Here is a 24,444-nt window from a genome sequence, read left to right as displayed (position 1 = left end):
GAAAAGGCAACTGCTAACTCCCATTGATAATCATACAGTCCTTAGGAAATCATATATATATATATATATGTTACTAGTTGTCTAAACAGGCTATCACCACACACCCACCTCTGGGCCTAGCATCCCCATGTCCAGGGCCTCTGGTTCAATGTCTCAAGGGAACATAAATATTGCCCTCTGTGGAGATCTAGCTGTAAAAGTTCAGAATGAAGACATCTTGAAGGTCTAGCTGAAGTTTACATGCAGATTTTCAGCCAACCCCTCTCTTTTCATTCTTTCTTTTCTTTTTTTAAAAAAATATATTTTATTGATTTTTCACAGAGAGGAAGAGAGAGGGATAGAGAGTTAGAAACATTGATGAAAGAGAATCATTGATCAGCTGCCTCTTGCACACCCCCTACTGGGGATGTGCCCGCAACCAAGGTACATGCCCTAGACCGGAATCGAACCCGGGACCTTTCAGTCCTCAGGCCAAGGCTCTATCCACTGAGCCAAACCGGTCCCGGTTCCCTCTCTTTTCATGCTCCAACCTTAACTCACCTTTCTTAATACCTGGGTCCTCCAATTACTGATTCTTTCTGATGTTGCTTGGGTGCCCAGATTGGACCTACATCCACTCCACTAGATGATTGAGATTGCTCCATTTGTTTTTTGTCTTCATGTGTTATGATATGGAATTACAGATACACCCTAGTTTTATTGAAAATAGTGACAGAGCTTTTGCTTTCTGTGTTCTTTGCTTTTGGAGTGCTGTTGAGAGAAGGGGAAGAAATGTCTTCACATCACCATTTAAATCCCTAAGTCTCTGCCTTGGTTTTTAATATAACTGTAATTATATTTTTGGTTTCCTGTATCCCCTAAATTTTCTGCAATGAATACATATTACTTTAATAATAAAAAAGCACACACACACACACTTGTTATTGAAGGCCTGGGGCACTATATCCTGCATGTTCCTTCTTCTCTTGCTGAGCCAGTTGGGCTCCTGAAGCCCCCATATCTCTCACACCTCAGCTTCCTGATACCCTACAGCCATCCATGGGGCTTCAAGCATCTGCCAAAGAGTACCACACCCTCCTTGTCAAGGAGCACAATCTTGGTTTCCTCATCTCTGAGCCAGGGCTGGTAATGGGGTAGCCATGTCAACCATGCATGGTGTGGATCCCTTCATGCATTCTGAACCACAACAGTTTTTATAAAAAGAGAATTCAGTGTGTGTGTGTGTGTGTGTGTGTGTGTGTGTGTGTGGTGTTTTGCCATAGCATCTATTGATTTCTTCCCAATGGTGCTATTGCAATCTATAGGGGGAGGGCATTATCTGGGACTTTTCCACCATTACTTCCTACAGACCTACATACTCCCTTCACTTGGACAACGTGAGGGGTCCTTGGGAAGCAGGCACGCTGGGCTTTCAAACACGATTGAACTTTACTGGCTCTACCAGATCCGAGGGAATACTAGACCCTAAGATCAAAACCACCACCACCTTCTGCTAACAAGAACCCAGTGAGAAATCCCAAACCTGCAGAAACACTCCTTGTCCTTGAGCTCTCTGCCGGGCTCCACCCCAGCCTGAGGATGCTGCCGTTTCAGCTGTCCTGGTAAGCACAGGGATTCCAGGACATGCGGTCCAGCAATGCTCTTTTCTTCCTCCTCTACCACTAGGATCACAGCCTTTACAGAGTGACCCACAAGCAGATTTTGCTGGGAATCCTATGAGAATTGACCCAGCTGATTGAGGAAATTGCTCTCTAAATTTAACATGTCCATCACTCTCACCCAGAAGAGTAGCATTGAATTGGTGGGCTGAGACTTTGAGGTGACTTTTATTTAACCCAGGAAAAACTGCATGGGGCTTCACAGGTTTACTCATTTACTCCTCACAGCTTTACTCATTTCTCAGTCAATTTTGATTTTATCAAACTCAGTAAAAGCCTCATGAAGTAACCCTCATCAATTCTTCCCTGCTGGACTCACACATGCCTGGTCTGGAAGAGCTGCTAAGAGAACGGGCAGAAATTTCTCCCGTCATGTTGCCCCTGGCATGCCTTGTGTTCCCACTTGCGGATTTGTTTGTCCCTACCCTTTTTCCCAAAAAGAGATGCATGTGTTTGTGCTCACAAATGGAAAGATATCCTCTATTAAAGTCACACTCTACTTGGGTCATCTCCTTCAGCCTGAGCAGACCATCTGTCACCCCAGCGGGCCATGCTGACTGGACCATCCAAAGAGGAGTCCACACGCGTATGCACAGAGACAAAGTTCCATTTGGAGACTGGATATCATCTTTAATAATAATAATGCCACAGCCCAGCATCCTTTTTGTTGCTGTAGCGGGTTGTGATCGTTTGTGTATGTGTGTGTGTGTGTGTGTGTGTGTGTGTGTGTGTGTGTTCCTGAACAGAGGAGGGCCCAGCAGCTCCCAAGCAGGTCTCAGCCAACAGCTCTTTTGAGCAGCGACTGGAAGACAGTCTCCAGAGCGGCACGGCGCTGGGCTCCTGCCTCCTTTCCTCCTGGGCCACCTCCCATGCATTCGGAGCACAAGGCTGAGGTCTGGGCCAGCCCAGATTCCAGGGCTTCTCAGCAAAGATGAGTCCTCAGTCCTCAGCCCTCAGCCCTCACTGCCTCTGACCAGAGGTATGTGCAACCTGGGCCAACTGTGGTCCTTCCGTCACACTGTGGCAGCACCACCTTGGCCCAGCCCTGAGCAGAAAATCCAGAGCTTCTGAGGCCATTGGATCAACTCCTTTCAGAGATAATCAGGCCGCAGCCCGGGCCCTTTCTTGGGCCAGCCAGAGAGGGACAGACTCAGCCCATGATGGCTACACGGCTGTCACTTCCAACCCAAACCTAAGAGCCTGCCCTCCTGCCACCTCTACTCTCCGATTCCTCACATGCCCACCAGGTCCACAACCCAGACATGGCAGGGGAGGTGAGCATGACGGTGAGCCAGAAGGAGGCCATGAGAGACCTGGGCTGAGCTGGAACTGCAGCCGTGTGCCAGCCTGAAGCCAGCCCTCTCTCCCATGGTCACTGCCAGCCAGAGCTCTCTGAATCTGGATGGGACACCCCCTCCAGGGCAAGGCAGCAAGTTCTTGGCCTGGTGCAGAAGGAGAAAACCAAACTGGCTCCACGGTCCCATCTCCGTCTGCTCTGTGCCTTCGGAAGGCAAGGAGCCCAAGTCCCCGGGGACAGTGGTATCAGCTGTTGGGGAAGCACCGTTGTCCAGGCGAGGCCTCGGGCCGGAAGCTGTGTTTGATCAGGGGGCTGGGGTAGTAAGTAGTTGTGTACACATTGGTCTGCTGCAATGGGTAGAAGCCGGCTTTGTCATCCGGAATCAGGTTGTTCTTGTTCAGGGTCTGTGGGAGGAGGAAGGAACAAAAGGAGGGGTTGAGAGACAGACAGGGGAAACGGACAGCCGGGTTAAGGAGATTGGGAGCCGGTCAATGAAAGGACATTCTAACTGCTGATGTAGGATCCTGTTCACACCACCAACGCTCCCTCCCAAGGGCCCAGCCCAGGAAGCCCACCTTCAAGCCAGAGCCATTGCACCCCTCATGGCTGGCCCCTCTGCTTCTACGGGAGGGCTCTCACCTTGAACTCCATCGGTGTGTACTTCTCATTCTTAGGGGTGCCCCCACCCTTGTAGTGCAGGTGGTTGGGTGTGGCAGGATGGACGAGTGTGGACTCCTGGGACTGGCGCTGGCAGTGCTGGCAGGACAGGTACACGGCCAAGGTCAGCAGCCCAGAGCCCAGGAAGCAGCAGATGCCCGTGGCGACCAGGTGGATGAGACTGAACCCTGGGAGAGGGAGCGGTACATGGTGAGGAAAGGGCCACTGTGCAGTGGACAGCCTCCCAACAGGCTCCCAGTAGGAGGCTCAGAGACATCCAGGGAGAGCTTTGAGCCAAGAGCCAGTGGGAACAGGGCCACCTATGGCTTGGGTCACAGGCAAGCAGAGGATGTGGGGTTGGGTGACTTGTGACTTCTATTGATTTTTTACAGAGAGGAAGAGCGAGGGATAGAGAGTTAGATACATCGATGAGAGAGAATCATCAATCAGCTGCCTCTTGCACACCCCCTACTGGGGATGTGCCCACAACCAAGGTGCATGCCCTTGACCGGAATTGAACCTGGGACCTTTCAGTCCACAGGCTGATGCTCTATTCACTGAGCCAAACTGGTTTCAGCACTTATGACTTCTAGAGCACAGTCTTGATGACTACCTCCTAGATGGGGGGCATGAATGAAACTGCCCAGAGCCCCCTCCACATGGTCTGAAGCAGTGCGGAACCTCCACAAGGTTTGTCCATCTGGAGTGGGAGGTGGAGAGTTTCCAAATTTCAAAGTAAGGTGGGTCACCTCCTGGAAGAGGAGGGGTAGAGGACAGTACTATAAAGGTGTGTGTGTGGGGAAGGGGGGCAGGTTCCACTTACCTTCACAGCCGGTGGCCTCCTCCACACTGGAGGCTGGCAGGATCACTGCAGGAAGACAAGCAAAGAGGGTGTTGGGATGGGTGGGGGGCAAAAGGGGTCCCTCTGGGGCTAGGTGTGTCTCTCTCTTTTTTTAAACTTTATTTATTTTTTTAATTTTATTGATTATGGTATCACATAATTGTCCTCATCCTCCCATTCCTATCTCAAACCCCTCCCCACATATGCCCCCACCCCCCCTGTTGTCCATGGCCACTGGCTAGGCCCATATGCATGCACACAAGTCCTTTGGTTGATCTCTGCCCCTTACCCCCACCCTCCCCTACTTTCCCTCTGAGGTTTGAGAGTCTGATCGCTGCTTCTCTTTCCCTGGGTCTGTTTTTGTTCATCAGTTTATGTTGTTCATTATTTCCTCTAGATGTGTGAGATCATGTGATCCAAGAAATACCCTTGTAAGAACCAAAACTGAGACAAGCCATAATGGTTATGCTGAGAGGCAAATGAATCAGTCTGTAGTGAGTTCCTTTCTGGGCCAACAGTTCTTTTGAGTCCCAATTTCAATGTCAAACAGTTCCTTATGTGTACATGTCAGCCACGATGTTTCAGATCTGGTTGGTGGACAAATGGTGGTGATGCTAAGTGTGTCTCTAAGAGGACCTCTGGGTCAGCACTGAGCTGTGCGATAGGCCTGCCTCCCACCCTGATGTTCTATCCTGCACCCCCCAGGGTAGGTGCTTCGGAAAGGGAAGGAGGTTGGGGCTCAGTGGGAAATGTCGGTGTGAAGGGGGCTGGCTGGAAGACCTACCGGGAATCTCGCTGTAAGGGCAGGGGCGGCTCTGGCTGCTGTTGCCCGCACAGGTGCTGGGCCCCGGGACCAGGTCCTCACAGTGCCGACTGCGGGCTTGGACGCCATCCTCAGTGCACGCGCTCCACTCGGACCACAGTGACCAGCCTTCTGTGGGTTGTGGGTTGGGCCGAGGTTAACTGCCCTAGCACCCTCTAGTGGGGACTGGAGGGCTCCCTGGTGCTCCCCAACCCTGGGCCGGGTGTATTCAGTACCTGGGCAGGCCTGCGTGGCACACAGTGCCTCCTCCGTGTGCAGCCCCAGGCAGATGTCCTCGCCTGGGGAGGGCGCGGGGCTCGTGCAGGACCGGGTGCGTTGATAGTGGCCACCCCCGCAGGAGGCTGAGCATGGGGACCAGGAGGTCCAGCAGGACCAGGCGCCCCGCACTACAAGGGGATAGGGTGTGTGAGGGGAGCTGCCGGTGCAGGCAGAAAGGCAGGCTGCAGGAGTCATGGAAAACCAACCCAAAACAAGCTCCTCATCTGCCTAACCCAATTGAGGAGAGAGGAAAGGGACAGGAAGGTGAGGAAAGCTCTGCTCTGTGGGCGTGGCTGCTGAGTCCTTGCTCAGGACTATTGCTCTGAGGCCCTCGCACAGACGGCAGGGAGAAGAGGTCCCCTGAGCATGAGCTGTGGCTGGGAGTCTCCTAGCTGGGGGTTCCCTGGGTGGTGGAGGTTCCCCAGGATTACTTGGCACAGGGTTACCTGGGCACGCCTGGGGGTTGCAGTCCTGGTACTCAGTGGCGTCCCCCACGCAGGGCAGGCCCCCGTTGCGGGGCTCGGGGTTGGTGCAGGTCCTCTTGCGCACGTGGAAGCCCAGCTCGCAGTCCCGAGAGCAGGACGACCAGGGGCCCCAGGAGGCCCAGCCCCCGCTCACCACGTGCTGGGCGGTGCCCCCGCTGCGCAGCAGATCCTCCACCAGGGCTGAGGGTGGGGGGACTGGCTTCAGCCACAGGGGCTTCTTCAAAACGGTGCCACCCAGAGCTCCACTCTGGCTCTTAGCCCCGCCCACCCCGGCCCTGGCCCAGGCCACGCCCACCCCGGCCCTGGCCCAGGCCACGCCCACCCTGGCCCTGGCCCAGGCCACGCCCACCCGCCCTGGCCCAGGCCACGTCCCCTCCCGGGCCCTGGTCCCGCCCCTCTCCGACCCAGGCCCCGCCCCCTCTCTCTTTGCCCTGGAAGCAGGGAGGCCGGTGGGGAGGGTGGCACGGGCTGTACCGTCTGTGTCACAGGCTCCCGAGCTGTCCGCGGGGCAGGTTCGGGTCTCCGTCCTCCTCCGGCCAAACTGCAGGCCGTGGGGGTCGGGCAGGGGCGCGCGGCACGTGAAGCGGAATCGCTGCTCCTGCCGCGCCCCGCCCTGGGTCACGTTCACGGGCAGCCACGGCGTCCAGGGCGTGTTGCGCCGCACTTCGGGGCAGCCCTCCGGGTTGCAAGTCTTGAATTCCTTGGGGATAGGAGCTGGGGCTGTTTCGTAGCCTGGCAGCCCCCAGGCCCGCCCCGCGGTCCCGCCCGGCCCGCCCTCCGGTAGGTTAGGGATTCCGAGCCCAGCCCGGCCCTCACCACGCCGCAGCCCGGGCAGGAGTTGCCATTCTCGCAGGCCCGACGCCGCGACTGCACGCCGCCCCCGCAGTTGTTGCTGCACTTGCTCCAGGAGCCCCAGGATGCCCAGAAGATGGGTACCGGGCAGGGCGTGTTCTCGTTACAGAACCTGAGGGGCATGACGGGAGAGGGTCAGCCCTCTAGGGAGCTAGCGCCCCCCTTCCCTACTAAGAGGCACTGGGAGTGCAAACTAGGAAGGACGAGAGTCCACTGGATCACCTGGAAAACCCCAGCCGCTTTCTACAAGGCGGAGGCCGGGAAAGGCCGGGAAAGTCTGGGACCTCAGGGCTAGCTTCTCAGACACCCCTCCACTCCCACCCTCCACCCCAAGCACAGACTAGCTCACCGCTCCTCTCGGCTCTTGCCCACGCAGATGCGGCCCCCGTGGCGGGGAGCAGGGTTGCTGCAACTTCGCTGGCGGACCTGGAATCCGATCCCACAGGTGGTGCTGCACAGGGCCCAAGACGACCACGTGGTCCAAGCCCCATTCCTGGCGGGGTGGGAGGGACAGAGACAGATGACCTCTGAGCCCTAGCTTCTCTGATCTAGTCTACCGCTGGGCAGACAGATTTGTTGTTGTCAGGAAGTGCCAGACAGTGATCCATCCATCCATCCATCCATCCATCCATCCATCCTCAAACACGTGTTGAGAGCCTTCTTGCACATATCAGACTGTGCTCAGGGTTAAGGGTACAGAGATAGGACATGGGTTCTACTCACAGGGACAAAAGGACACGTTTTCTAGAAACGCCCCCAATCAGCTTTCCAATCTGCAACCTTGGTTTCAGCCTCCTTGGTTAGCCAATTCTTGCACTCAGACCCATGCTCCCTCTCCTGCTCTGCCACCTTAAACGACACCACTCACCCCTGTCTGCTTGGACTCCAATTTTCAAACTTTGGCTCTACCACTTACTGGCTGTATAAGCCTGGGCAAGTGACTAAAACTCTCTGGGTGCCTTGTCATCCACTAATCTTTAAAGTAAGGATAATGATTGCATTCCTACCACCATCAGGTTCTTGCGACAGTTAAATTAATAAATGTACTAATTAAGTTATTTTAGGAGGGTCCAGAATTGTGGGTTACTTGTTACAACCACTTTATGAGGTCCCCAACTACTAGGCAGTGTGCAGGCACTTTATATATTATACATCACCTCCTATAAGTTGCTCCTTGGCCTTTGGGGTGGGAGTGTTGACCCCCCCCTGAGAGAAACTCAGAGTGGTGAGGTGGCTTGGCCAAGGCCACACCTCCAGACAGCGGCAATCCAGGACTGACACCGGGTCTGCCTGCCTTACCCCCATCCCATGCTGCCCCTCACGTTTGGGACAGTAAAGCCTATGAAGGCTAAGGTCTGTCCAGGGGGGATTCCCAAGTCTGTCCAGCCTTCCTCTCTGTATCAAGAGTTCTCACAAGGCAGAACTTGTCTCCCACTAAAGTGGAAGCTCCCCCAATGCTCATGTTCCCTGCCTGAGACTTTAAAAGACTTTAGCTACCTGTCCAGTGGCCTGTAAAGCCCTGAAGTGGTTTCCACCCTTTAGTGCAAACACCTGGCCAGGGATGCCCCACTCCAGGTTAAGACGGTAGCCGTGCAGACCCTGTAGCCACACCTACCTGGAGCAGTTGGCAATGTGGATGGCTGGCCCCAGGCAGTCTCGGCCCCCACAGCGGGGTGGAGGGGTGTCACAGGCTCGGGCCCGACACAAGCAAGAGCCTGAGTTGTCCCCATCTAAGTGCTCACATGGTTGCCATGGGGACCACGGGCCAAAGCCCCCATCCTGAGTCACATTCCGCACCTGCAGACACACATCAGAGGGGGGGGGCCAGTCACAGAAGGCAGGGGTAGGGAAGGCAGGAGGTCCTAGCGGGTATGGGGATTCTGTGGGGAGTCACAGCCTGAAATGGGGGTCTGGTCCTAGGTGGGGGGGATGATGGGGTTCTCACAGGACACGCTGTGATGTTCTGGGTCCAGAGGCTCATGTTGGAGCTGTCCTCGAGGGTGCTGCAACGTTGCTGCTTCCCGTCCCAGCCGCAGTACGGGTCCCGTGCCCCCAGGCATGCCCTGCCAGACAGAGGTCCTGAGACTCCAGCCCACTGGCCTCCCAGCCTCATTGCATCCCAAGAATACACCTGGCCACCCCCCTCTGGGCACCCCTGTCCATCCAGGTGCCCTCCACAAGAATAAGTTCATTGAACACTTACTGTTTGCCAGGCTTCATTGTAAGTGCTTTACAAGCATGGAAGAATTTAATACAACAACCCAATAATGAAGGTACTGTTATCCTCCTGGAATCTGCAAGGGACTTTCCATTGCCCAGTGGGGAATGGGATGTAGAGGGCTAAAGTAAGGTGACCGGGCGTCCTGCTTTTGGCGGGACAGTCCCAATTTTTAACAATTTGTCCCACGTCCCGTGGCGTTTTAAAAAAGCCCCGAACAGCCAAAACCGGTTTGGCTCAGTGGATAGAGCATCAGCCTGCGGACTGAAAGGGCCCGGGTTTGATTCCGGTCAAGGGCATGTACCTTGGTTGCGGGCCCATCCCCAGTAGGGGGTGTGCAAGAGGCAGCTGATCGATGACTCTCTCTCATTGATGTTTCTGACTCTCTGTCCCTCTCTCTTCCTCTCTGTAAAAAAAAAATCAATAAAATATGTTTAAAAAAAAAAAAAAAAGTCCCGAACAAAAATCAGGACTTTTTAAAAACACCGCGGGACTCGGGACAAATTGTTAAAAATCAGGGCTGTCCCACCAAAAGCGGGATGTCTGGTCACCTTAGGCTAAAGGGATATACTAAAGTAGGGGTGTCGAACTCAATCAGAGAAGAGGCCAAAATCTAAAATCCAGCCTAAATAGCGACGGAATGGTGTACTGAACAGTCATAAAATGTCATTGTGATGGAAATGCAGCGGAGTGCAGTGATGACAGCGCGGAGCGGGCCACATTGCAAGGCCTGGCGGGACGGATTTGGCCCGCGGGCCTTGTGTTTGACACATGTGTACTAAAGAGTCAAGAAGTTACCCCTGTTGGTGTCTCCTTGAAACTTCAGGAAGAGTCACCTGTTAGGCGAGTTCTTTAGTTTTAGTAAATTCAATAGCCCATGCCTCCAGACCAGGCTCAGAGAGAAAAGAGGTTTTATGAGAGGCCTTAGACTCGTAGGGGTGTCGAACTCAATCAGAGAAGGGGCCAAAATCTAAAATCCAGCCTAAATCGCGGGCCGAATGGTTTACTGAACAGTCATAAACTGTCATTGTGATGGAAACGCAGCGGAGTGCAGTGATGACAGCGCGGTGCGGGCCACATTGCAAGGCCTGGCGGGACGGATTTGGCCCGCGGGCCTTGTGTTTGACACATGTGCCTTAGAGAGAAGAGGGCGGGACTTCCCTTGTCCCCAGCGGAGGCCAAAGAAGACAATTCTCTCCCTTGTTCCAGCAGCCCTTGACCTTGTATAAGGGAGGTGGGCTTGGGGTTTTTGTGGATGAGGGTCTTGCTGGAACCCAGTAAACATACGCTGGCCCGCCTGGGAATGCAGAACACTCATCTGTTGCTCAATAATCTGTTTCCACTTTATTCACTCAAGCACATTTGTGTAAATTGTACAGTATAAGTGCACTCAGATTTTCATCCAGGACCAATGGTTTGATTGGGGGGTGTTTCACCAGCAGAATGCATCAAATTAGACATTATGGGACTAAATACATGTGTCAGCGTAGCCGCAGCAACCTGTGGTTTTTAAGATTCTGCTCACGTGCTGACATTTGGACCAAATTGGCTGCTAGCAAATTCAACCAGTTAGAATTCAATAAAGCCCACTCCTGAGAGTATTTCCCCCAGCTCTCCGAAAGGGATACCAAACTCTAGAAGCAGCTGATACTGCACTTACTAAGCAACATACATTAAATTTTTAAGGAAGAACCAGCCATGACTCGTGGTTATTAATAATAATAAAGATGCTATTTGTCAAAAACATATGTCTGCCAATGGACAAAATGACTAAGAGCAGCACATTTGAGTTGGTTCACACAAGATCAAAGCAGAAGATTCAGGAGGAATGCAATTGCCTCATGCTACTTCTTTCTCCTACCAGTGTTTCCCAAACTTCTCTCATGATGAGAATCCCCTGGTGGAGTTGTTAAAATACAGATTCCTGAATCCCAACTAAGAAGTGCTAAATTAGAATTTTTGGGAACATATAGGTGAAATTGTATACTTAACTAGTGCGTAGTAGTTAAGTACACAATTTTTAGTAGTTAAGTACTTAACTAGTGTAGTAGTTAAGTACACAATTTTTAGTAGTTAAGTACTTACCTAGTGCGTAGTAGTTAAGAACACAATTTTTAGTAGTTAAGTACCTAACTAGTGCATAGTAGTTAAGTATACAATTTTACCTATATGTTCCCAAAAATTCTATTGATAATTTAGCACTTCTTAGTTGGGATTCAGGAATCTGTAGTTTAACAACTCCACCAGGTGATTCTCATCATGAGAGAAGTTTGGGAAACACTGATCTAGGGCCTAGCCAGTTCTAGAACAGTGGTTTCCAGTCTTAACTGCAAATTAAAATCTCCTGGGAACCTTTTTAAAACCTTAAGCAAGCAAACAAAACAAAAACCCTGCCTTTTACTGGGTCTTTGGATGGGAGTAGGCCCAGGCACTGGGATCTTTTAAACACCCCCCAGGTGGTTCTAATGACCGGCATGGCTGAGAACGCTGTTCTGGGGCCACTCTGGTCAACGTTCCAAAGCCCAGAGATAAACTGCCCCGTGTCTCCAACCCAGGACGGAACAAGAAAGGAGCAAAGAGAAACCTCAGAGGAGATGCTAACCCCAATCCCCTCCTGCCTCCCCATCAGGACCCCTCACCCTCTCTGCCTCTCCTATTCCAAGGACACTCCTGCCTGTTCTGGCCCTGGCTCTGGCTGCCTGGGGAGGCCTGCAAGGCCGCGCTGGGCTAGTGCCTGAGCTCTCTTATCTGCATTCACTGCTTTTGACAAATGAAGCTCCAAAGCTTACAGGGCAGGGAACACTCTTAAGAAAATTAAAACTCCAAGCAGGGAAGAGTTAAACTGTGTCTCTGACTGTAGGATTGGGTGGCAGTTTAGAGTTGTGTGTGTGTGTGTGTGTGTGTGTGTGTTAAAAGCAGCCATCAGACCAGTAATGTATCACCATGTTTGTTTGTTTTTTTACTTCAATGTTCCATTATAGAAGGGAACAGGCTCATTCCATGGGCTCAGAGATGGATGGTGGAGGTGGCAAGCTGGCAGTTTCCAGCATCCAGTAGCAAGGTTCTAAATGGGAGCTGTCCAAGGTAGCTGCGATGTCTCAGGAGCTTGGGAGCAAGTGGCTGTTACTTAAGATGGCAGCAGAGGCGGAGGGGGCGGGGGGGGAGAGGAAGGTCAGGAGGACACACTCTCTGAGCTTTCCTCCCCTGAGAGCTGAGGTAGAGGCCACATCCCTCTGTCCCTCCGGTGCAGCCTGATCGGCAAGCTGGAAGGAGGAAGGGGTAGGTCATGCATAAACACCTGCTTTGGAGAGCCAAGACAGCGTCATTCCCTGCTCCTCCTCTTGTGAGCCTTGGTCTCTCCCTGGCAAGGCTAGGCTTCTGGTTGTGCCCCACAGAACCTAGATTTTCCCGAGTGAAAGGAGAGGGCTGGACACAAGCCCCGGATTCAGGGCAGAGGAGGGAGCCTGAAGGCGCTCCGCTTACCCACCTCACCCTCCTGCCAGCTTTGAGAGGAATGAGGAAAACACATGAAATGCCTATCCTAGGATAAAACACTGAGACAACCACCCATATTGCGCACTTTCTGATGTACATTGCACCATAGACAGTTTGGCTTCCAGACTCTGAGATGCACAGCTTGGTGGCTGCACTGGTTTACTCCGGTCAGTTTATTAACTTTGCAATAATGAAACCTCACATTTTCCATTTTTACATCCACCCAGAGGTTTATGGCAGGGTTTTCACTGAACACACAAATGCCCCTTCTCCCAAACTCAGGAAGCCAAATAGAATGAAAGTTTCAGGCTCCCAACTGACCTCTTTCGAACTTGCTGTGCCACCTGGCCACGCCATGCAACCTGCCCATCCCTTCTCTGCAGCACCGTGTGAGTGGAGACCTGTCCCGGCAGCAGCTTTCTTCCTCTCCTCCACAGCAGACCCATTACTTCAGATCTGGCCACAGCCGCATTAGCTCACGCTGGCCGACCCTCTGCCCTATGTCAGTGCTGCCTGCCACTCTCTGATTGATCTTCTGTCACTCTGTCACTTCCCTGCTCTAAGACCACTTCAGTGCCCACAGTGACAGGATTCAAATCAAAATTCTCCCTTAGCCTCAATTCAATTTCCAGCCCCATTCTCCACTCCCTCCTGCACCAACTTCCTCTCAGGCCAAATCAAGAAGGATCAGTCATGCGTGCAAGGCCAGTTTATGCCTTGGGCTGGGCGTGGCCCCTGGTGGAAGATAAAAAATATTGGGACACTGAGTTTACCTTCAATGCTTTCCAACCTCTTAAAGAACAAGGCACATGTGAAAAGTTTAATAACAACATAAGGGTTAGTGAACACAAGCAATGGGGGAAATGCCATCAGCAGGAGCCTGTGACTCACTGCCAAGCAGTGCTGTCTGTGTTCAAGCTTAGAGACTGGAGACTCCAGAAAACCCAGGAGGCTGGTGACCCTAAATATATTTCTAGAGGCTAAAAGGGAATAAGAACACTAGCTATCACTTATGATTCGCTGGATTGGCGCTTCGTGAGTATGATTCCCAATCCTTACAATGACTCAGCCCAAATTTCACAGTATTTGCTCCGTCACTGTATCACCCTATTTTCCCAAATGAAAAAGCTGAAGCACAAAAGGTTAAAGAACTTGAAGATCACATCGATAGGAGACAATGGAGCAGAGGTGGCACCCTGGGGGTGTCCAATGCCAGCATGCGAGTCCCTCCCATTGCACCCTCCCCACATGTCATCTACAAGCCAAGAGTTCTCTCCCCGGCCACACATCCGGAATTCCGAGGAAAATGAAAGTTTTCCTGACTTAGTTCCTCTTGCCTCGCTCCTCTCACACTGACATCCCTGCAAAGGGCTCTGAGCACTAGAGGGCTAAGTGAATAGTGCTTTGTTGGTGGAGCCATGTGCTGGGGCTGAGGGTAGCTTGATTGCTTGCCCACTGCTACCCTCCCCCCTTCTCCTGGCTGCCACATCAGGACTATGAGCCTCTTCCCCTGCTCCCCAGACCTCTACCCAGCTCCCAGCACACCCTCCTGGGGCTGGAGGACAATCCTTGGCAGCAGGAGATGCATTTGTCTCCCGAATCTCAAGGACAGATGGGCACAGCCAGCTCTCCGTGTTGCAAAGATCACAGGTGCCCGTGTGGCTGGGCCATGCCAGCTAAAGGCCGTTCTTGATTAGCTCAGAAATGAAGAGCTGCAGTTTGGGGGAGGGTCCGTGGAGGGAGGCTGAGCTATAGCTCCATTTGGCTTTGGAATAGCTTTTGTTCCCCCCCCCCCTTAAATGCCAGTGTCTCCGTTGCCAATTTTGTGGAAACCGCTTGAAGCTAAGGTATGGGGGACTGATCTGGGACACAGTTGGGAAGGGTATGCAGGCTCCACATGGTTCTTCACCCCCATCCCACCCCAGCGAGGCTTCTAAGGAAGGAAGAGGAGCAAAGATGGGGGAGGGGGGAGTCTGACTCAAAGCTCATCTCCCATCTCCCTCTCCCCCCACCCCCCCATAAGCACTGAGGTCTCAGAGATAAAGGCCACTCTCTGAATCCAGGGGACAGAGAAGAAATTAAGTGGGCTGTAGCTCTACGGGGCTGACAGTAGGGATGACAACAGTGACAAATGGTTGATGCTGATTATCCCAATGAACTTCCACCAAACCCTGCCAGAACCCTGCGGGAATTAAAAAAAAAAATTATATATATATTTTTTTCAATCAAAATTCTCCCTATATATATATATATATATATATATATATATATATATATATATATAATTGATTTTTTTTTTACAGAGGGGAAGAGAGAAGGATAGAGAGTTAGAAACATGGATGAGAGAGAATCACCGATCAGCTACCTCTTGCACACCCCCTACTGGGGATGTGCCCGCAACCAAGGTACATGCCCTTGACCTTGACCGGAATTGAACCCGGGACCTTCCAGTCTGCAGGCTGACGCTCCACTGAGCCAAACCGGTTTCGGCCCTGCAGGGATTTTTATGGGGAAGAAACCCAGGTTCAGAGAGGTTCAGTGACTGGCTCAAAGGCACACACAGCTGGAGCCTGTGCCAGGATGACATCCGGGTCCAGCAGACCCCGCCCCCAAAAGCGCGATAGGCGGGGACAAGCCCGCGGCGGCCCGCCCCGGCTCGCTCACCTCTGGCTGCGGTAGGACGCGCACCGCTCCAGCGGGACGCGCAGCACGCGGTCGCTCAGCCCCACGAAGAGCGCGCGCGCGCTGTGCAGGATGCGCAGGCTGCGCAGCGGCTCGCGGCGCCCGGGCGGCAGCACGTGCAGCTCCTCCAGGTAGCAGCCCCGGAGGCTGCGGCTCGCGGTGGACAGCGCCTTCAGGATGGTGCCCGACTCTGGAAGGGGTCAGATGAGGGGGTGGCCTTCAAGGTTCTGGGAACCTCACGGCCCTCGCCCCTCAACCTCCTCCCCCGCCGCGCCCGGACCCCGCGGGCCGGCTCACCGGTGCCGATGTAGAGCACGTGGTAGAGCGTGTCCTTGGCTTGCACGAGATCCACCACGAGGTGCGAGAAGCGCACGCTGTCCTGGGTGACGCAGGGCTCGGGGGTCACCGGCTGCACCGCCTCGCTCATCAGGAACAGGCGCTGTGCGTCCTGCAGGCTGCGCTCCGTCAGGTTCTCGTTGGGACCCGGCTCGGACAGGGTGCCGCACTGCGCGGGGAGGCGGGTCACAACCCCTGTCTCCCTCCTTCCTTAGGGTGACCGGGGCGGCCTCTGGCACTCTCTGGTTCTTCAGTCCTCCCCCAACATCCCCACCCAGCCCCCTGCACCCTCTGCCAGGAGACAGAATGGGAAGACTGTATTGTCCAAAAATCGGATTATTTGAGTGCGGACAAGTGTCCTCTGATCTTATGCTGTGGCTCTAGGCGCCCCTCCCTCATGCTGTGTCAGCTCTGTCTTCCTCTCCTGTGTCCCTACCTGTTCAAGTTGGTATGCCTTCCAAACCAACACTGGCAGACCCCTACCATTTATGGAGCACCTATTGCATTCCAGGCACCATATAGGGTGCTTATCCACCCTCACACATACCTATGAGGTCAGTGGAATTACCCCTGCCTGCCAGATAAAGAAAAAGTGAGGCCAGGAGGTGAGTGACGTGCCCAACGTCACACACAGAGACAGGGGTAGATCCGGGTCAAGCTTGTTGGACCACAAAGCCTGAAGTCTCCCCCTGCTCCTCCTTCTGGCCTGAACAGGAAGTTGATGGATGTGAAAGTCCACCACCTGTAGTTTCCTTTGCCCATGGCTCTTTCCCATAGCACCCAGGGCGCCCAGTGCCCTTGAGAGGGTTCATTTGAAACGCAGGCAGATAGGGCAGGGGTCCAGTGGAAAACAGGCAGGTGGAACATAGGCAGGGGCGGACATGGGAGCCTGAGCCAGCCTAACCACAGGAATCAATTAAGCAGAAATAATAAAATGTTTCTGGACTTCGGGCAGGAGGCATGGGAAACCAGGGGAGGGCCTGCAGTAACCAAGATGTACAAACACATAGAAACATAGAAACAGAAAAAGTCCAACGTAGGAACAGAAAAACAACACACAGGAACAGGGAAAGCTCAGATCCGTTGCTGGGCCAAAACAACTGAGGAAATCAACCAGGTGATGACACACCCTCACCACTCCTGACATGGAGACCCTCCAGGCATTAGTGCCCATGCAGACGGCAAGCAAACGTCAGCCAAAATCCCCAAATTCTGCCAGACAGATCACGTGTGGTCTCCTGGCCCGACCTCCCTATCTTCCTGGAGGTGGGGGTCACAGTTAGAGATGGCTCGGAGCAGGATCCCTTGCTCTGTGACCCAACTGCTCTACCTTTCTTGTTCCACAGTCTCAGAGGTTACCGCCCTCGGAGGGGACCACTGCAGACCCCCTCGGATAGGCGTAGATGAGCAGGGACAGGCTGGGGAGTCAGCTTGGGACTGGTAGTCTGGCGGGAGGCCGTGTGTACAGAGAGGGGCAGAGAGAGAGGAGAGGCTGTACCTGGAAATTGGGGATGGGGTTGGCGATGGGGAGCCAGGCAGCCCGGGGGTTCTCCTGGTGGCGAAACGGGCCGTTGAAAGCCTGGGAGATGGCACTGAGGTTGAAGGCGCAGACAGCAGAAGCGGCGATGCTATTTCTGAAAGGCAAGAGGTGGTGGGAGGCTGCCCCCGCAGAGGCCTCGGCACCCTCCTTAGACCCTGCAGCCAGCAGCCAAGGCACCGCCTGGCACCGCCCCAAGGCCGACTGAACACCTACGATGAGCCTGCTGCCTCCCGCGTGATGGGGGTGGGGGGGGTGTCACAGAGGAGGGACCGTGGTCCTCATGCTCTGGGGACCCTCTGGGAAAGCAAGGCCACTGATGAGATCCCTGGTGGTTCTGTGCTACCTCCTCATCCCTTCCCCTTCCCCCGTGGGAGAGTCAAATAAACTCAGCATTTTCATTCTATCCATGGCCACTGTAGGAAATACCCTGTATAATAAAGAGCTAAAATGCTAATTAGACCGATGGCAGAACGACCTTCCAGAACAACCTTCCGGAATAACCAGTGAGTTGGGGATGGGGAGTGGGGCTGCGGGGGGAGGGCTGAGGCAGCCGGGGCTGCGAGGGCCGAGCCCCTTGCATGAATTTTGTGCATCGGGCCTCTAGTATTTTACATTCCAACTCCGTATAACACACACATTTATGCACATACACATATGCAATGAAGTTTTGTGAGACAATTCTTACCCTTATTAAATACATTATACTCTGATATTTTTTATTCCAGTCTATTCTGCTTTATTTAATTGTTTGTTTATTTTAAAAGCGGGTTACCGAACCACTGATGGGTTACCAAACCACTGATATACTGCAGCCCACAACACCCTGAGCCAAATGACCTCTAAGACCCCTTTCAGTCACAGAGTCTCAGGTTTCTATCAGTCTGAGGTGAACAGTTCAGCACTGATATCACTACACCAAGTGCCTTCAGTTCTATTCTCTGCATCCAGTCCCTCCCTCAAGTGTGCCCATTTCTGCCTGGTCTCCACCACCATCATCTCCCCCGGGTGCCGCACTGTCCTCCTGGCTGGCCTCCCCGCCACTGCCTCGTCTCCTCCAATCCATTCTTCGCTCAGCAGCCAGCGTGTGTGTTTCAAAGCCCATATCCAAGCTGGTCTCTGGCCTGCTTCAAGTCCTTCAATAATTTATTGCTCTTAGGATAAATATCAAAACCGGTAAAACCGTCTACAAGGCCTGCAGGGCATAATCCTCGCTCTCCCAGCCCTTCTGCCTCCTCTCCTGTCTGTCTCCTCCTCTCCCTCCAGGCTCTTACCACTCTGGTCTGGCTCCGTTCCTCAAACGTTTCTTCCGACCCAAAAGCTTTGCATGTGTGGTTGCCTTGGGCTAGACTGCACCTCTCCCCTAGTTAATTCCTGTTTGTCTTGTGGGCGTCACTTCCTACAGAAAGTCTTCCATGATCACCACCCCTCTCTATATGTTTAGAGGCTTCCTTGTGCACTCACTGCTCTTTCCCTTTGTAGCATTTACCACAATTAAAATGGTGAGATATTAATATCACAATTACAGATAACCATCCTCTCCAGAATGTAAGCTCCTTAAGGTCTGCTCTTGCTTTGCTGGGTAGGATTAGCAGGGCCATGGAATCCTGAGGCTGGAAGGGACTGTAAGACCCCCTTCTGCATCTCCTGGATAGGCTGCTGCCGGACCCTTCCAGAGCTGCCATCCCCTCCCTCCAGGCAGCTGGCTCTCTCTCTTATCACCACAACTTCTTTGCGAAGCCACAACGCAGCTCCTTTTGGTGCTTCCTATCTGGCCTAGGCCTGGCCTTCGTGGCAACCCAGACTACATGCTGGACCACGGCAGGGGCAGCAAATCACAGAATCCTCAGACGACCCGGCGCAGAAGGCGCCGCCATCCCCACTGCACAGAAAGGGAAACGAGGCTCAGAGAGGGACTTCCCCGAGCCCACCGGGCTGCGAGGCCCGCATCCCGGGGCGGGGGCGGCGGAGGGCAGGCACTCACACGTTGGTGGTGAAGACCCCGTAGATGAGGTCCTGCTCGGGCAGGTGGAAGGCACTCTGCAGCTCGTTGTAGTAGAAGGGGACCTCGCCCGGGCGGGAGCAGTTGAGCCGGGCCTTCATGAACGTGGTCCACGTGTCCTCCAGCAGGAAGCGGCCCCCCGCGTCGTTCTTGCACACGCGGGCCACGCGGGAGTACACGGTGCGCCCGCAGTCGTGCTCCACCGCGTTCTCCCGCAGGAAGAAGTACGCAAACAGCCCGATGTCATACGCTGCCACGAAGTTCGGCTCTGGGGGCAGAAGAGGAACAAGGGTGGGTCAGGCCAGCGGGGAGGAAGGGGGCAGAGTCGGGAGTAGGCGCCTACTTCCCTTTTCCCAGATGGGGCATCCTGGCATCCCTCTGCCAGCCTGGCGACCTGGAGGCTCTAGCGGACCCTGTCCCCACCTCCAACCCGAAGTGCAGTGAGAATAATGACGGACAGGCATGGCTGGGCACGCACGGTGTACCAGGACTATTGTGAGCACTTTATGTGCATCGGCCATGTAATCCTCTTAACCACCGGGGAGGTCGCGCCGTGATTAAGCCCTAGGTCATAGATGAGAACGCTAGTATTAACTTGCTCTGGACCACACAGCTAGTTAGTGGAGAAGCAGGGATTCATGCCACTCTCCCCCAGTCACTTTCCCCATAATCCATCCTCCGCATCAATCCCTAACACTTCCTTTCCCCTCATAGTCTGTGCGTGCCCCCCCCCCCCCGCCCCCTTCCTGGTACTCAGGACATCTGCGATTTCAGCCCGAGTCCACCTTCGTGGGCAAACACACACCCTACTCTGGGCCCCTGGATGGGGCTGGGCAGGGAGGAGGACTGATGGGGGCCAGGGTGGGCTGGTGGGTCAGAACGGGGGGAACCCCACCGTGGGGGCCGTGTCTCCTTACCATTGAGCCACTTGGAGTTGTACTGGGCCGTGCGGAGGGGCGGCCCGCTGCCCAGGCTCCGGTAGATGGCGGGGTCCCGGCCTGAGAAGTCGATGACGGTGGCTGCGTAGAGCTCCCCCTGGGAGGAGATGACGGCCGTGGAGTTGTGGCGGGGGTCGTAGGGGCAGCGGGCCACGCCATTGATCTTCTCCATCGTCCGGCTGAGGTTCCCCACCTGGGATGGCGGGGAGACGGGGGCACTTTCCCCTGAGGTCCAGGGGCTGCCTGTTTTCCCGCCTCAGAGTTCATTTCCCCCTGGGCGCCTGGTCTCCGTGAGCCTCTGTCTCCCACCCAGCCTCCCCCTCAATGCCCACCCCACAGCCCCTCTGCGGGAGCAGCCCTCACGGAGGGCGAGGCTGTGTCAGGAGCCCCACCGGCTCCGGCCCCTGCACGCTAAGGGCCTCGTGAAATGTGAATTTCGATGAGCAACAAACAATTTTTTTAGTATAAGTATGTCCCAAATCTTTTTTTTTAATTTCAAAGAGGAAGGGAGAGGGAATCAATGATGAGAGAGAATCACTGACGGGTTGCCTCCTGCACACCCCCCACGGGGGATCAAGTCCACAATTTGGACATGTGCCCTGACCAGGAACCAAACCCTGACCTCCTGGTTCTAGGCTGAGATTCACCCACCGAGCCGCACCGTCTGGGCAGGATGGCCCAAATCCTTCCTGGGGCATACTTATACTAAAATATAACTTGTTATTTGTCAGAAATTAAATCTAACTGGGCATCCTTTCTTGTTTTGGGGTCTGATAAATTTGGCACCCCCACTCCAAGGCTACATGCCTGGGCGGGAGAACCTGCTGTGTGCCTTTCTGACTGCCCCCCACCCTCCGAGCGGTCCCCACCTGCCTGCTGGAGCACACGGGGGAGAAGGCGTTGGTCCCACACAGGAACACTTTCCGGCCAGTGACTATCAGGACGCGCACGTAGTTCTGACACTCCTCCTGGAGCAAGAAGGGGAGGCGATCAAGGGACAGCTCTCCAGGCTCTGGGTGTCTTCCCCTCTCACCACGGCACCACAGGTGTCCCAGCTCACCCTGATCTCAAGTTCAGGTGGCAGCGTGGGCATCCCCTGCCCCCATTCCTCCCTCCCCGGCCGCCTCACTGCATCACCGCCCTCTCAGATGCTCAGCGCACCCAGTCTGGGCCTGTGCACAGGCGGCCTTGTGCCCACAGCATGCCCGTCCATCCCCGAAACCACAGCCTCCTAACTGGCCCCAAGCCGGGACCCCGGAGCAGCAAGGCCACCATACCTCCGTCTTCCCTTTGCTTTGGCAGGAGCGGCGCGTGTCCTCACTGGAGGCCCACTCTGTGGCCTGTAGGGGGAGGACACAGACATCACACCGCTGTGCCACTCGCCGCCAGGGCAGGTAGCTGTCAGGGTCTGGGTGGACAGGAAGCTGGGGAAGGGTCAGGGACAGCCTGCAGGGTCAGGGCTCCTCTCACTACATCCACATGGACCCAGAGGGCTGCAGACCTTGGTACCCAGAGAACATCCCCTCAGCCCAGCACCCTCCGCACCTGCTAGGATCCTCAGCTGCATCCCCTGCAGCTTCCTCCTCGGGCCTCCCAGCGCCCTCCTCCCCGGGGCAGCAGGAGCTGGAAGTGGTCCACCTTCGGGTCCACCCCAGGCCTGCCTGAGTGGGCAACAGGAAACGTGCCTCCATCGAGAACCAGAGGTCCCTCAAGTGAGTGGGGGCCAAGAAAGGCTAGCTTCTGCAAACCTCAGAGACCAGAGATCTACTTAATTTCCCCGCCAAGAGTGCTTTTCTGTTGTTTTTAGATGAAGAAACTTGGGTTCTGTGTGACTTGCTGCTATTCGTTAGAGCTGGGATTGGGACCCACATTCCAGATTCAAGGGCTCCCTGTGTGTGTGTGTGTGTGTGTGTGTGTGTGTGTTTCTTTCTTTATCACACCACCTCCAGAGCCCAGGGCTTCCACTTTCCTAACTGCTCTCCCCGCCCCCAGCTCTGAGCTGCCTGCATCCCTTTTCGGTTCCCCTTAGCACCCAGCATGCTCTCTCATGAGGCAACGTGCCTGGGGACACAGCTTTCACTCAGGGACCCAGAGGACACTGTCATGTTCCCAAGTGCCCATGGCCCTGGGGGAGGGCTGTTCCCCTTCCCCTTCATCTGTTCCGCCTCCACTCTCAGCCGGGCCCTCCTGGCCTCCGAAGAGCTTCTGGAAGGAGAAGTGATGCCCTCTGGTCCAGGAAATGCCAGCAGCCCTGGTGTGTGGCTCTGTAGAGATTTCTGGGTCCCGTGTATAAATATGAACTGCCTACCTGTCCGAGGAGCGGGAGCCCTGAGCAAGCAGCTCTCCCGTCCAAACGGGGAAAATAAAAAACACCTCTTCTGCCAAAACCGGTTTGGCTCAGTGGATAGAGCGTCAGCCTGCAGATTGAAAGGTCCCGGGTTCGATTCCGGTCAAGGGCATGTACCTGGGTTGCGGGCTCATCCCCAGTAGGGGGTGTGCAAGAGGCAGCTGATCAATGATTCTCTCCCATTGATGTTTCTAACTCTCTATCCTTCTCCTTTCCTTTCTGTGGAAAATCAATAAAATATATATTTAAAAACAAAAACAAAAAAACAAACAAACAAAAAAAACACCTCTTCTGACTTCTAACAAAGCTCCTTCTAGCTGTGCAGTCACTTCCTGCCAGGGTCTAGAAACCCGAGTGTGAGAGGGGAAGAAGGGTGCCTGGAGGAGGGAGAGGGGGGCGGCAGGGAAGCTTTGCAGCCTCCCACAGACCCAAGATGGTTGCTTTGTGGGGCCGCGGGAGGGCTGACTCTCTGGATTCAGGAGCGGTGACAAGGCTGGCCCTGCCTCCAGCAGACCCATGAGCGGGCTGGGCTCATCCTGCCAGGCCAGGCAGGGGCTCAGGGGAAGACAAGTGACCCCTGGCATCTAGCCACATTGCTGGGGGGTTCGTTTGGACAGAAACCAGGGAGCCATGTCATCCTCAGGGCCCCAGCAGCTCCCAGGCTGAGCCTGAAGTGAGAAGAAAAGAGGGACATAGATAAGAAACCTCCGGGCTTTGTGGGTAGAAAAGCGCAGTGACTCACACACATCGCACATGTTCAGGCCTAAAGCTCCGAACGTGGGTGGCTGTGGGGGGCTGTGTGGGCAAAGGGCCTCACTGGGGCCTTGGGATCCCTCAGCACGGGGGCACTGTGAAGGGGTCAGGCTTGTTCCTAAGGGGGTGGGAACCTCATTGGGTGGGGGCAGGTGTGTTCAATCAAAAGGAGTTAAAGCCGAAACTGGTTAGGCTCAGTGGATAGAGCCTCGGCCTGAGGACTGAAAGGTCCTAGGTTCGATTCCCGTCAAGGGCATGTACCTTCATTGCGGGCACATCCCCGGTAGGCGGTGTGCAAGAGGCAGCTGATTCTCTCTCATTGATGTTTCTAACTCTCTATCCCTCTCTCTTCCTCTCTGTTAAAAGTCAATAAAATATATTTAAAAAATAAATAGAAAGGAGTTAAAATCACCCTGGCTGAAGCTCAGGACAAACACTATGCCAGGGACTTGCCACTCCTCCTCCCTTTGAACCTCACTCAGCACAGCCAGTGAAACGCGCAGCCTTCTGCTCATGTTACAGGTGAGGAAAACGAAGCTCGGAGAGGCGGAGCAATATGCCCACGGTCACAAAGCTAGCAGGCAACAAACCCGAGATGCCAACTCAGACAACAGACACCAGCGCTCAGCTCTCTCTGCTGCATCCCACAGCCTCTCACAGCGACAAGATTTCTCAACCCAAGAGCTCGAGCAGATGGCCCGCCAAAAATATGTATATTTACAATGATAACAGCATAGAATGGGCTTGAGTCATTTATTTTATTTGAAAATTATGTTTATCAAAGTAATGATGCACAGAGTTGAGAAAGTTAAATCGTAGGAAAAGTGTATTTAAAGAAGCTCGTGTAGCCTACTCCTCTCACACCCTGCCCCATGTCTCAGGGTCAGCTACTCCTCTGTGTACGTTTAATTCAGTTTCTAAAAAGTATGTGTCAACCTCAGACTTCATCTTCTGACTTCTTCTGCTATGGAGGTGAAGACTGCCCCCACTTACTCATCCCCACATCCATTTCGCCCTCCCCATCTTCCCATTACAATTCTGTAACGTTAGTTATTTAATCTTTTAGCGTGATAGTAATTTAATTAAAAACCAACATCGGTATTTAATTAGTATAATAAATATGTAAAAATTGTTCACGACTACCGACATAATACCCCAGATTGCATCAGTGGTTGTAATATGAACCACTAAGAAAGAATATACACTAACAAACCTTTATTACTTAAATTTTTAATGTGAATTTATTGACAGTGCTCTCATTTAGA

General features: G+C 53.9%; 1 protein-coding gene across 1 annotated transcript in view; it reads right to left on the bottom strand.

Annotated features, from left to right (window-relative positions):
• Nucleotides 1-2,262: 2,262 nt before the first annotated feature.
• SEMA5B (semaphorin 5B) overlaps nt 2,263-24,444 on the bottom strand; it is a 40,677-nt gene continuing 18,495 nt past the window's right edge. The window contains exons 4-21 of the mRNA XM_036445771.2: nt 21,357-21,419; nt 20,949-21,047; nt 20,059-20,272; nt 19,124-19,409; nt 17,101-17,236; nt 15,564-15,771; nt 15,249-15,456; nt 8,817-8,934; nt 8,487-8,668; nt 7,221-7,364; nt 6,836-6,983; nt 6,494-6,719; nt 5,981-6,199; nt 5,492-5,662; nt 5,238-5,387; nt 4,436-4,480; nt 3,595-3,800; nt 2,263-3,359 (exon numbers count right to left, since the gene is read on the bottom strand). Of these exons, the coding sequence (XP_036301664.1) occupies nt 3,201-3,359; nt 3,595-3,800; nt 4,436-4,480; nt 5,238-5,387; nt 5,492-5,662; nt 5,981-6,199; nt 6,494-6,719; nt 6,836-6,983; nt 7,221-7,364; nt 8,487-8,668; nt 8,817-8,934; nt 15,249-15,456; nt 15,564-15,771; nt 17,101-17,236; nt 19,124-19,409; nt 20,059-20,272; nt 20,949-21,047; nt 21,357-21,419 (2,982 nt within the window). The 3' untranslated portion in view covers nt 2,263-3,200. The remainder of the gene's footprint in view (nt 3,360-3,594; nt 3,801-4,435; nt 4,481-5,237; nt 5,388-5,491; nt 5,663-5,980; nt 6,200-6,493; nt 6,720-6,835; nt 6,984-7,220; nt 7,365-8,486; nt 8,669-8,816; nt 8,935-15,248; nt 15,457-15,563; nt 15,772-17,100; nt 17,237-19,123; nt 19,410-20,058; nt 20,273-20,948; nt 21,048-21,356; nt 21,420-24,444) is intronic.

This window comes from Pipistrellus kuhlii, unplaced genomic scaffold (genome assembly GCF_014108245.1).
Source record: "Pipistrellus kuhlii isolate mPipKuh1 unplaced genomic scaffold, mPipKuh1.p scaffold_m20_p_2, whole genome shotgun sequence".
Lineage (NCBI taxonomy): Eukaryota > Metazoa > Chordata > Mammalia > Chiroptera > Vespertilionidae > Pipistrellus > Pipistrellus kuhlii.
The sequence above is the reverse complement of the archived record's forward strand: the minus strand, read 5'-3'. Positions and strand labels throughout refer to the sequence as shown.